The sequence below is a fragment of the Argopecten irradians genome, chromosome 3 (assembly GCF_041381155.1).
Source record: "Argopecten irradians isolate NY chromosome 3, Ai_NY, whole genome shotgun sequence".
Taxonomy (NCBI): Eukaryota; Metazoa; Mollusca; class Bivalvia; order Pectinida; family Pectinidae; genus Argopecten; species Argopecten irradians.
Window position 1 is genome coordinate 26,611,282 of NC_091136.1, and position 13,805 is coordinate 26,625,086.

Genomic DNA, 13,805 nt, shown 5'->3' on the forward strand with positions numbered 1-13,805 from the left:
AATACATAATCCCACAGATAACACTTTCTTTAACTTTCTGGCCAAAGTTTATGTACATTTATGTAGATAAAAAAAAAATGGGTTATAAAAGTTTGGATGAAACAAAAGAATAAAAAAATACCTGATTACCAAAATGGTAAAAATAAAAAAGCATGATGCCAAGCTATAAGTATTTTTTTTTAAGATTCAGTTAAGATATATTATAAAATTTATTTGTCTATTCCACTTGTTCTTTGTAATAGATAAAGACTACAGAGGGTTGGCAAGGATTGTGTTTGAGAGTAAGGATGGCGGTAACCTCTTCTCTGCCGACAAAATCAGACACATGTGTCGTGTTGAAGAGGAGCGTATCCACACCCACCCAACATATCCAGGTATGTGTCTGAGAGCCAATGACGATAACTGCTGCCGGAGCTGGTCGTTAGGTAACTACATCGCATTCCTCACGGGACACGAGAATTGTTCAGAGATTCAGGATGAAGACGTGAGCAAAGTCGGACGTTTGTTACAGAGTTGTGCGGCCTTCTATCAAAATTACACCTTAAAACACAACTGTGACACTTTAAATCGTGGACCAGAGCGTTACATCTGTCGCAACATGCCTAAGAAGTGTATGAGACTTAACACTGTATATGACATATTCCATTACATAGCCGATGTGGAGTTCCTTCAGGCAAACAGTAAAGTAACATGGCCGATGTTAAGGCTGGCGGTGACGTTCCTACCTGTGTATGCTAAGGAGAATACGGTAGAGCTATACAAACATATGGAAGAGTGGACAGAATCTTTAGAGGAAGTACAGATCGTTGGGGTGAACTTTGGCATTAAGTACCTCCTGTTCAGTGAATACCTGATGTCAGATACAATATGGCTGATTTCCGCGGGCGGTGTGATCTTCCTCGTCATCTGGATGTATTGTGCCTCTCTGTTCATCACAATCATGACCTTCCTGATGATGTTCTGGTCCCTGGAGCTGGCCTACTTCCTCTACATGCTTGTGTTTGAGATAAAATTCTTCCCCTATATGAACCTAGTCACGGTTATAATTGTAATTGCTATTGGTGCTGACGATGTCTTTATATACAGTAAGGTGTGGCATCTGGCCAAGTCGGAGCCAAACAATGGGACACTTGAGAAAATAGTATCTAATACTCTCAAACATGCCACTTTGTCTATGTTTGTGACAAGTTTTACGACCGCGGCAGCTTTGTTTACAACCACCATCAGTTCCATTACAGCCATCAAGTGTTTTAGTATCTATGCTGGTCTGACTGTCGTCTGCAACTTTGTTTTGGTGGTAACGTGGCTTCCTGCGTCTATTATTATTCATGACAAATGGTGCAACTGTGAAGCTTGGTACAATCCTGAGTTTCTAACTAACAAAGGAATCTGCTACTACCTGTGTTTAATTCCATATAAAATACATGACCAGTTCTCTAACTGGTCAAGAACTCTGTTTGAAAAAGTAATTCCTTTCATCCTGATAAAACTGCGAATTCTTTGGATCGTGTTATTGGGAGGAATAGGAATCGGTGGTATAGTTGTGATATTTTTTTACCCCAAATTAAAACTACCCTCTTCTGAAAAATTCCAAGTGTTCTCTTCTGATCATCTGTTTGAACATTATGATTTTGTGCTGAACAGTAAGTTTTGGTTTGAGAAAGAGCACACCGAGCACAGGTCTTTGTTGCCATTGACATTCATGTGGGGAGTCTTGCCTGCTGACAATGGTAACAGTCTGGATCCGTTTGACAAAGGAGATCTAAAATTTGACTACAGTTTTGATCCTTTAACTACCAACGCACAAAAATGGTTTTTGAATTTTTGTAAGAAAATAAGACAAACTGATTTTTACTTTGACATGCCTGGTTTCCAGTTCACAAATTGTATGTTTGAGGATTTCCAAGCACTGATGAAGAGACCTTGTATGGACTACATGCAGGGTATCGACCACAGTCCCTGCTGTAATGCGACCGACAGTCAACCCTTGTCTTCCGCCTCCATGCTCCAATGTTTGACTGAATACATTCCAGCTCTGATGACCACTCCTGGTGTCCGCTACAATTTCTACACTCCAGGCCTCAGATTTTACAACGGTAGAATATGTGCCTTTATTATACAGTTCCTAAGTAACGAATCATTTTCATTTGCTTATGACAGAATCAATGTTTTTTATAAAAAGGTGAACAATTGGGTGATACAAGAGATACAGACAGCACCACCTGAAATAAAAAACGGCTGGTTTGTCAGTGACTTTGAATTTTATAACCTTCAGAACAGTCTCTTGAAGGAGACTCCACTGGCTTTTGGTGTGTCGCTAGCGGTGGTGTCAGTTGTAGCATTTCTAACAACTCTGAACTTGTTGATAAGCTTCCTGGCGATTTTGAGTATTGCGTTTGTGATGTTTACCACCGTGGCAGTACTGGTGCTACTGGATTGGGACCTTAACATTCTGGAGTCTGTCGTGATCACCGTGGCAATCGGAATGTCAATAGATTACACACTCCATTACGGTGTATCCTACCAACTGTGCCCTGACTTTGACCGAAAGACACGAGTTTCCACATCTGTTGCAAGACTAGGAAATGTTATCTCTATGGCGGCTTTGACCACATTCCTGGCTGGTGCGATGATGATGCCATCCACTGTTCTAGTGTACCAGAAGTTTGGTATCTTCCTTATGCTCATCATATCCATCAGTTGGACGTACTCTACATTTTTCTTCCAAGGCCTGTTGTGTGTTTGCGGGCCAACAAAGGGATTCACTCAGTTGCATTGGCCTTCTAGTGAGTGTTGCTCAAATTCTGTACCGGATCGTCGAGACAAGACACGATATTCCACATCAGAATCAACCATGTCAACTTCCAGCAGCTATCACCATACAACGAGTAGCGAGAGCCACGAAATGGAGCCACTTACGGACGAGTACAGACATCGCTACCACAGCCGCTCACGTCCCAGTTATAGTCGCACAATTATTTCCACAGAATATAGTCCAGAACCCCCACGGCGTGGCAGCCATGTTCGGTTTTCCATTGACAGTGTTGACAAATCTGTGTCTGTATTTGACCCAGAAGACGAGTTTGCTCATGCACAACGTTGTCGGTCCAGAGCAGAATCAGAGGTGTTTTTAGAAGATGATGAAATGGAATCTCAAACCAATGACACAAATGATAAACAGAAAGACTCGGGGTCTTGATGCTGAATATCTAATTAATGATAAGCATTTCGTGTCTATTGTAATGTAGGTATATCTGCTCTTGTTATGCCTTTGTTCTGTGAGAGTAACATTTTGTATTTTGTGAGAGAAAAAGACAATTTTATACACATGTTAATCATAATATAACAATCAATATTTGCTCTCAAGAAGATAATCTACATTATGAAATGACACCATGTAACACACATCTGTATGTGTCTTACCTCAGTCTGTTCCTATATCAAACCTAGAATCTCAGGTCTCACTATATACCGCTACTGCATTAGCATTCAATACTTTAATTCTCCACTCATTGTAACAGATACTTCAACACATGTTTATTGTAATTTTTTACTATTTATTAAAAAAATTCCCTTTGTTAGTTTTTATAGATCCATGTGATGTGTCTTCCATAGATATGTGCTCAAATGGAAATAGAATGTATAACGATTGAAATGGTGTTCTTCTCACATAACATACTGTGTGAGTCTGTATTAGCATGTATTTATGAGGGCTTGCTGTAGGAGGAAATATTGTGAAGGCTTATTCTGTAAGGCTTTATACTGCTATGGTTTGTGAGGGCTTTCTGTGAGTCTTGTGACAGTTTGTTTTGTTAGGATATACTGTGAGTGCTTGTTTTGTTAGAATGTACAGTGAGGGCTTGTTGTGTTAGGATAAACTGTGAGGGCTTGTTGTGTTAGGAAATACTGTTAGGGCTTGTGTAAGGATATACTGTGAGGGCATGTTGTATTAGGATATACTATACTGTGGGTACTTGTTGTGTTAAATTGTACAGTGAGGGCTTGTTGTGTAAGGATGTACAGTGGAGGCGCTTTGTGTTCGGATGTACAGTGAGGGTTGTTGCATTAGCATATAATGTAAGGGCTTGTTGTGTTAAGATATACAGTGAGGGCTTGTTGTGATACCATAGACTGTGAGGGCTTGTTGTGTTACGATGTACTGTAAGGGCTTGTTGTGTTATGATGTACTGTAAGGGCTTGTTGTGTTAGGATAGACTGTGAGGGCTTGCTGTGTTAGGATAGACTGTGTGGTCTTGTTGTGTTAGGATGTACTGTAAGAGCTTGTTGTGTTACGATAGACTGTGAGGGCTTGTTGTGTTAGGATGTACTGTAAGGGCTTGTAAAGATTTAGTGTGAGGGATTTCATGTGTATAAGTCATACTGAAGGTGCTTGTGTAAGAGTGTGTTGGCTACTTCTTTGAATGGAGCTTTCCAATTCACCTATTATACCCAGAAAAAAAAGAAAATAGAAAAGAAAGAACTCACAGGAATCTCAGAATATCATATTAAGAATATTGACATGTTAAATGTATTATTGATCACATATACTTATCATCTACAAATAATAGTGTTTTAGTGTTTATATTTCTCATTCCTTTCCTGTACATAAATCCTATTTATTACTTAGCATATTTTGTACAATGTATTCATATCTTTTAAAGAATATCAGTGTTATTTCATTTTGATGATAAAATATTTTTGTAGACTTCATAGATTAATTAAACCAAGTGTTTGTATACATATGTTGTATACTATGATACCATGGGCACAGTTAGTGCCCAGGGTGCTTAAATATTGAGAACATTTTGGGGAACCTTAATGGGACAAACTTTTGACCTTTCATAGAATTATTGCACAAAGAAAGCAAACCGTTATCAACTTTCAAGAGGATATGAAATAAAAAAAAAAACAACCCAAAAAACAAAAAAAAACCATGGTATTCATAAAATCAGGCTGCATTTAATATTGATTTCAATTCAAGGTATAATGTCAACTTAAGGCCTCAAAAAGGAGGAGGGGTGCTTATTGTGTCAAATACTGTACAATTTAGTACATTGAAGTTTTCAAAGAAGAGTTGTCATATCTAATGTTACTCTTTGGAACATCAATCAAATGTTGATTTAAAGTCATAGTCAACATTTCAGGTACAAATGTATTTTTTTAGTCTTTTGTACAAAATTTCATAAATGATTCGATTTTTTTTTAATCTATTCTAATTGAAGATAACATTGTGTAAATGCAACCTTACCAAAGCTGTATACGTAATTGTACATTGGACAATGAAGAACTATAATATTAAAGAATTTTCCAGAATGTTCTGGAAATAATAACAGATGTACTTGGACCAAATCTGAAATTGCATATTCTGTAAACTTGCAGTCAAATTTCAGTACAAATGAGAACAACTGTAAATTATGATTTACTAGCATGAATATAGCTTAAAGTAATTAGGTTGTTCAATACCAGAAGTACCATTTTTACAAAAAAGTATGTTAGCGCTTCAAAGACAGCACAAATAGCGCTAAAATAAAACTACAGCTAAAATAACACAGAGACAAGCCAATCAAAGAACTCTCCAAACTGCGCCTTTAAAAAGTCTGGCACATTGATGTTGAAGGATGGTTTATATCAAACTCCACAATTCAAGTATTGAAAAATCTAATTAAGAGTTGTATATAAAGAAAAATAATTATTTAAAATTGAAATTTATGTGATGAACAAGTTTGTTTCAGTGAGGTCTGTATAGTAGGCAGGTGCTTGTGTAGGCTGAATATATCACTAGTATAGCAGTAACTGTAAACATGGATTTATTTTCTAATGATTAAGTACATTGTGTTCTACTGAAGGTACACTGTATATTTATGGATGGTAAAAAACTGCTAAAAACATAAGACTTATATAATTTTGTAATTTTATGGATTTTAAATAATTTTGTAATTTTATGGATTTTAAAACTTATTAATTAATTGTTATAAACATTGTCAGACTTTATTTTGTTTTGAAGGTTCCCAATCACTACAGTCACAAGTGTCACTGCTTTATGAATATCTTTTATCTTTGATCTGTTAAAGTAAAAGTAAGTAGTACTATTCTATAGTTCTCCTCTAGAGTCAGCAACGATAAAATGCATATGTGTTGTTCTTTTTTGTCACTTCAGTTACGAAAAGCAGTGTCTATAAATTGCTGTTATAGTAATGTTGTTCGCTCATATTTAGCTTAATTGTTTGTACATGATCATTTTGTTGATTATTGATCCCAGTCATCATTATGTGCAAGTGATACACACAAGAAAATCTGAAGCCCTTTTTCCTAGTTGCCGTGATATATAACAGACCTAATGAGTAATCTAGATACTTTGTAAAAGAATGACAATTTCCAGTAATAATTTGAGACATTACTGTATGCAAGTTCTGACGTAAGGAAGGTGCTGATTCTCAATATCAATCCTAGTATTCAATTAGAGTTATTATTTTTGATTACATGTGAGCAGACAGTTGTGCCAATCAATGTAAAAGTGATGTTTCTGTCCCCTTCACGATGAAGCTACAAACCATATGTGTTGATCCGTATGGAAGCATATTTTTGTGCTTTAACTCATTCACCCCTGAAATTACAAAATGAACTATTCCAGCCTTTGAAGTGGAAGGGTCTAAATGTGTCTTCAGGGGTGAATGGGTTACATCAGTGATTATTATTTTAACGTCATTTACGTGCAATTTTCAGAAATATTCTGACAATTCTTGTCTTTTTACTGTATTGTTTTAACTTTGTGGTCTTTGTACATTTTACATGCTTCTTTGTAATTTTACTTTTCATGGATTTTAACTGTAACTGTTATAAATGTGGGTCTCGTTGGCTGCTAGATCATGAATACATGTGCTCGCTTACCTATAGGATAAAAGACACAATGGGAAATGAAAGACATTATCGGTTGTTGGCAACCCAAGAGAAAGTGTATACATGTATTTATACAGATTCACTACAGGATGATACCTGATGACAAGTCTCCTCCTAATGATACATTGTTGTATGTCATAGAGAAATAGAATATTGCTTTGTAGATTTTTATAATGCTGTTATTAACTTTGTTAAACTTGGATTCTGAGTATGCCCAAATTTTACATATTGTTAATTGTGTTTCTAAATATGAAACTTAGTTTCATAGGCCAATATATTGTAAATTGAAAAAGCTACATATAGGCCAACCTTAAAAAAATGTGTTCTGCATCAAAGGTAACAAATTTAATGATTAAGCCAAATCTAAATAATGCTTAGTTTCATTCTTGATGTTGAGATTAATGGTGGTTAACCAGAGATTATATACTGACCATTGAGATTGTAATGGATGTCAGGATTAATATGAATTAATTAAGTTTGTTAACATAGTTTTACTGTCGTTAAACAGTTATACAGTACTGTGCCAAAATGATACAGTCACAAATTTTTAACTACTCCAGAATATATTTCTTGCATTTTGATAAATTTTCCATTTACTTGTATGATTTTGTTCTTGCCCAGATTTTCTTGAAATTGCAACAGTTTGTATATAACTGTTTGCTCTTTTTTTTCCCTAATATTCCTTAATTTCGTTTTTGCGAAATAGATGATTACATGCATGATATCTCCAATTCGATTGAAATTAGACTTGAAATTCTTCTCCACTATAATGCTCTACCATACGCTCAAATCTGTCAAAATGTATGAAATATATAGTGAAAAAATTGATGTGGCCGAATACTTTTGGCGTGGTACTGTTTCTTAGTCAAGGAAAATAACATACTTTATGGTGTTTGGAAAGAAGTACTGAATGTGAGGAGCATCGGACAAATATATCAAGTGATGATTTACTTACATTAGTATCCACTACTTAGACTTATCTAATTTCTTTTAATTTTTGGGACCAAATACATTCTCAGGATATCTTGCTTCCATGACTGTTTTATACTCAGATAGATAAAAAAAGAACTAATGACAAAAGGTTTCCCAGCTGACTGCTGGCCTAAAATTGACAGTTCCAGGGGTATCCATCTTTACACGATTCATTTACCACCTTTTAGAAAAGTTATACTGAATTTTTTATTAATTTGTATACTAATTTGTGTTCAACTGAATTTTTCTCGTCTGATTAATTCAAGAATGAAGAGTTGAAATTACTTATAATAGTGTTCATTTTGAATGGTGCTCTAGCAGGGAAATACATGTTAACATCAGAAACCTTTGAGTTAGTAGTCAAGAAAAGTCAATGTTCCTTACGAAAAAAACTATTGATTTATGGTTAGAACAGGGATTCATCCACAATGGGTCTCAAACATTCTAAGACCCAAAGATGGAAGATTTCAAAATGAGGGCTAAATGATTACATAAAATACTAATAATGTTCTGTATCTGAGGGTACTGAATGATAATTAGATTAGCATGCAAAGCATGCCCAATGACCTCTTGTAAGTTGTGATATGTTTTATTATTATTATGTTTATATTTCAGACTTGTTACATTACACGACTTGTTACATTACACTTTGTTATAGGTATAGGGACCACATGTCAAGGATCTTATGTCAATCGGTGCATCATACCAACATAATACATTATAATATTACATTGATCTCATTCACACCCCTGAAATTTCGAATGGACTGTTCCAGCCATTGAAATGGGAGAATTCAAATTCATATTCAGGGGTGATTGAGTCAAATTATTTTACAGATTTATCATCTATCACTTTATCCTGTATTTGTTGTACATTACTCAATAACAATAACACAACTGGATTGTGTTAACACTAGTTAATGATAAGTATGATGTAATATTGTCACTAGTTAAATATGTCTAGTGCATGCACTTGATCAACTGCTAAATTTGTATTGTTAAATTTTACAGAATGGCTCTATTTTCTCCAGTCTTATCATTAACAGACTGACCAAGTTCCATGTATTTATCAGGAATATTGCAATAAAGGTGTTTTTTCTTGGCAAACTATTTATGAGTGTGTTCAGTTTTTCCTGCTGGTAACATTCAGATGAAATAATACAATGGACCCGATACCAATAGTGCGGAACACTTGCAGTTTGGGCAGATTACCGTAACGTTACATACAGTACATTTTGACAGAGACCACAGAATTTGATTATCTTGAAAATATGTAATCCAGTCAGTTAAGGCAGGGATGGAAGGTGTCTGGATTATCAAGGGTTCACTGTTTTAGTGTAAGTAGACATTGCTTAGGAGTTCTAGATTACATACCACGATCGCTCCTAAACAGTCTCATAATTTATCCTGTCATTCCCATTGTCTAAATGTTACTCAAGGAATGTGGTGTGTGAAAACTTCACCATTGATACTATTCCTCGTGTTTCATAAGAACAATTCTTGCACTGAAAATCGTTATAAAATAGTTATTGATTCAAGTTCAAGTTCTCTATTGTAAGAGTTTTATAAACGTAGAGGATTTTTTTCTTTGGGGGGCGGGGGATAAATCATAATTTTGTAAAATCTAACCTCGTGGAAGTTTTTCCGAACACCAACTCTGGGTGTTTTCATATGGGTTAAGGTGTGTTGATAGGAGTTAAAATCTATCTCTTTGTAAATTAATTCACCTGGTAGGTGATCAGCAAATCACTATCTGCAGAGAGAATTCTAACAACAGAAGGACAAGGATGTTTGAACTGATCTTAGCCGTACTATCTGCAGAGAGAGTTCCTACAACAGATGGACAAGGATGTTTGAACTGATCTTAGCTATACTATCTGCAGTGAAAATTCCAACAACAAAAGTACAAGGACGTCTGAACTGATCTTAGCCGTACTATCTGCAGAGAGAATTCCAACAACAGATGGACAAGGATGTTCGAACTGATCTTAGCCGTACTATCTGCAGAGAGAGTTCCAACAACAGATGGACAAGGACGTCTGAACTGATCTTAGCTATACTATCTGCAGTGAAAATTCCAACAACAAAAGTACAAGGACGTCTGAACTGATCTTAGCCGTACTATCTGCAGAGAGAATTCCAACAACAGATGGACAAGGATGTTCGAACTGATCTTAGCCGTACTATCTGCAGAGAGAGTTCCAACAACAGATGGACAAGGACGTCTGAACTGATCTTAGCTATACTATCTGCAGTGAAAATTCCAACAACAAAAGTACAAGGACGTCTGAACTGATCTTAGCCGTACTATCTGCAGAGAGAATTCCAACAACAGATGGACAAGGATGTTCGAACTGATCTTAGCCGTACTATCTGCAGAGAGAGTTCCAACAACAGATGGACAAGGACGTCTGAACTGATCTTAGCTATACTATCTGCAGTGAAAATTCCAACAACAAAAGTACAAGGACGTCTGAACTGATCTTAGCCGTACTATCTGCAGAGAGAATTCCAACAACAGATGGACAAGGATGTTTGAACTGATCTTAGCCGTACTATCTGCAGAGAGAGTTCCAACAACAGATGGACAAGGATGTTTGAACTGATCTTAGCTATACTATCTGCAGTGAAAATTCCAACAACAAAGGTTCAAGGACGTCTGAACTGATCTTAGCTATACTATCTGCAGTGAAAATTCCAACAACAAAAGTACAAGGACGTCTGAACTGATCTTGGCCGTACTATCTGCAGTGATAATTCCAACAACAAAAGTACAAGGATGTTCGAACTGATCTTAGCCGTACTATCTGCAGTGAAAATTATAATAACAAAAGTATAAGGATGCCTGCACTGATCCTGATATACTGTCCACACAGAATTCCAATAACAGATGGACAAGGACATTTGCATTGATCTTGTCTGTTCTAACCCCATTTTGAAATAAAACAACATGAATTCAAGAACTTTTTCTGACCTTGCGCCCACTTTCTGCAGGAAACCAAGACCACCAGCATGATAAGATGAGAGTACATTTCAGTGCTGGCGTAACCTTTTGGATTCTTCATAGTTTGACTCAACATTAGTGTTAACTTCCTTCGTATTGAGCTTCCTCAGATATGAAACGACAGCAAGTCTGCAATCGGACAAGAACGGGGCTCAGTCTCTGATATATCCTCAATCAACTCTAAAGCAAGATAGCTTTTTAGGATTTGTTGTGATAGCTTTGAGAATGTGCAATGCTGAAGCAGATAATTGCTTTTTTTTAAAGTATATCGTTTGACGGCGACACGTTCCAAATAAGCTCACTAACTTGCGATGTGAAATATATATAATGTACATGGTTTATCGGTTTACTGACGTATTTCTAATCATGAAGTTGGAGATGTTTCAAAGTTACATATTCGTACTAGTTTTAGTTTGGGTTTTGTAGCTATCAAACAGGACTAATGTCAGGCATTTGGTTTTTGCAAGCAGATATACCAGAATAGCAATTGAAAATATATGCACTTACTTCTTCGAGCAAGTAGTTTTTATTGCGAACAACTGTGAAAATGACATAATGTTTGTGAAAAACTGTTTTAATGGAAAATACGAGGACACAGTTCTTACTATAATATTGTTGATATACCTATACACCGCACATCATCAGGCAAATAAAAATAAATGATTTTATATATAACAAAATTGTAATCTGAATACGGATATTAGATTATAAGTCAAAATTTTGGTCACTTGCTAGTGACCAAAAATATAAAATTCGAGCCATTGCCAAATGAAAAAAATATTCATGTGCTAGACTTACGCAAGGGCCACAGAAAGTAGGAATCGGTTACCAATCGGTACTAGGTCACAAGGTCAGGAATAGGCATGTCTGGACAAATATCCTGGAATCAGAAGGCACAACAGTCAGACGTGTCTCGTTTATATCGAATTCAGGAACTGTTTTATTAATTTTTTAGCAGTAGATTTCTTCAGGACCAGAATATTCGTTTTCCACCCCCGTTACTGCAAATAATCTATATTGGATTTTGTTATCATTTTTAGCAGTTTACTCCTGAAAAGGAATACATGTTGTGGAATCTTTCATCCTCTCGAGGGCGACACAGGAAAATTTCAAACCGATGGGCAAGTTCTTAAGTTGTTAAACACGAGGCTTGCCGAATGTTTGAAAGCTTGCAATTTCACGGCGATGGTTGAGATTGACATCGTCTTACATATATGTACTCTCAAGGGGATGAAAGTAGGTTTTCCTCCAAACCCGATTACTTATTGACATATTTACCGCTGATAATGTATAAGTGCAAGACAACGTTGGCGTGACCCATTGGAATGTTATTGTGTTGTCACACTATCATTGTTGTGATGTCATATTGTTCTGTGTGTGCAGGCTGTCTTGCCCTAGGTAAGATAGAGCTACCTTGGTAACTTACCATCACTGAAAGTGTGGTTATCTCTGTTCAGGTTAAGACTGAGGAAGAAATGGTGTTGGTTATTACAAGATCAGATTTGAATATTGAACCCGACGCCCAAAGAATAATACTGCCTACCTCGTCGCTGCCCCATTTACACTTGAGATTGTAAATTATATTCGGTCAAACAGCTAGTTTAGATATTGATCGTCACCTGCTAAACTCGTTATCGAACACCTAGACTAGAATCTAGTAATAAATGTTGAATATGATGCAATTTCCCTGTCAAAGGGCTTCAATTTTACCAATCAAAAATGAATATTAACAAATTAGAGAAAAATTTCGGCTTTGTATTTAGGTCAGTAGAGCACTGCCACCAGACGGCATTGTAACCTGCGGCAGGACAAATCACGTATTGTAAGCTCCAGTTAAAATGCGGTCTTCACCTTCCTTTCCTTTGCCTAGCCGAGTAATTATCGGTCCCGCATATCCAGGGGTCATAATTACAGTCGGTGCAGACTAGGTTAGATTTCCTGCAATAATAATATTGCTTTGGTCTTATACATCTGTGTGTTTTTTGCCCAGAGATAAGTTTTTTTACTGAAAGTATCAGAGGCCCTAATTCTAGACCGTATATTGCTGGGAAAAAAGACATGAGTCACATTCTTTGCGAACGATGTCATCTGTCCTTTCTGTGCATAGTTTTCTTATGAAGCCTTTCAAAACCATAGCCGATTTTCTTTCAATCGTATACATACAAGTTTACGCGTATATATTTTTTTTCTTATTTCATTGATTTTGGTTTGAAATGTTATAGGATTTCGTCACTTTTAAAATAAGTTAGGTTATGTTACAGTGAATGATAAAACAAATCCCTCAAAGTTCTTGCTTTCGTGTGTGATTTGAAATTTAAGGTGTCGGTAATTAATTTGATCTTTTCCTTAAAATATTTTCTTTCATATTTTGTTAATCAGAAAACTGCAGTGTTTTTCATGTTGATATAAAGAAACTATAGTACACAGCGATACTTACAGGATATGTATTACATTACAGTTGATATATTAGCTAGTTGCCATGATAGGCATGGTCTTAAATAATACCCGTTCTCTATTTCAATTTTGCGTTTTGATCATGCTCACAATATTGCAGATGAATCAACTGTTCCAATTTGCCAAGAGGTTGTAAGACATCGTTTGTTATTGCTCCATTTCAAGTCACCGCTTGACTTATTGTCTAAAACAAAATTTATTTTGGGGACACTATGGCAAAAGTTTTAAATTAACAAGAATTCAGAAGGTTCAAGATGAACATTTCGTCACCGAAACATATTTTTACATTATGCGTAATATCCCGTAGACATTTTGTCCATCTAGGGCTCGTCAGATTGTTTTGTCGGTCTGACATTCGTCAGTTTCGCTCCTTTAAAGCTGTTTTCTAGTGATACAAGGGACACTCATCCTTCCATGACTTCTGACTAATGTTGGGTGACCTTCAATATGTTTCGTTCATCCAAACCGCGTCAATTCTA

General features: G+C 36.1%; 1 protein-coding gene across 2 annotated transcripts in view; it reads left to right on the top strand.

The window, feature by feature from the left end:
- Nucleotides 1-8,978, top strand: part of LOC138318017 (protein dispatched homolog 1-like) — a 50,365-nt gene extending 41,387 nt beyond the window's left edge. For both annotated transcript variants that reach the window (XM_069260040.1, XM_069260041.1), the window contains one exon: nt 243-8,978. In XM_069260040.1, coding sequence (XP_069116141.1) covers nt 243-3,199 — 2,957 coding nt within the window. In that variant the 3' untranslated portion in view covers nt 3,200-8,978. The remainder of the gene's footprint in view (nt 1-242) is intronic.
- Nucleotides 8,979-13,805: the final 4,827 nt, after the last annotated feature.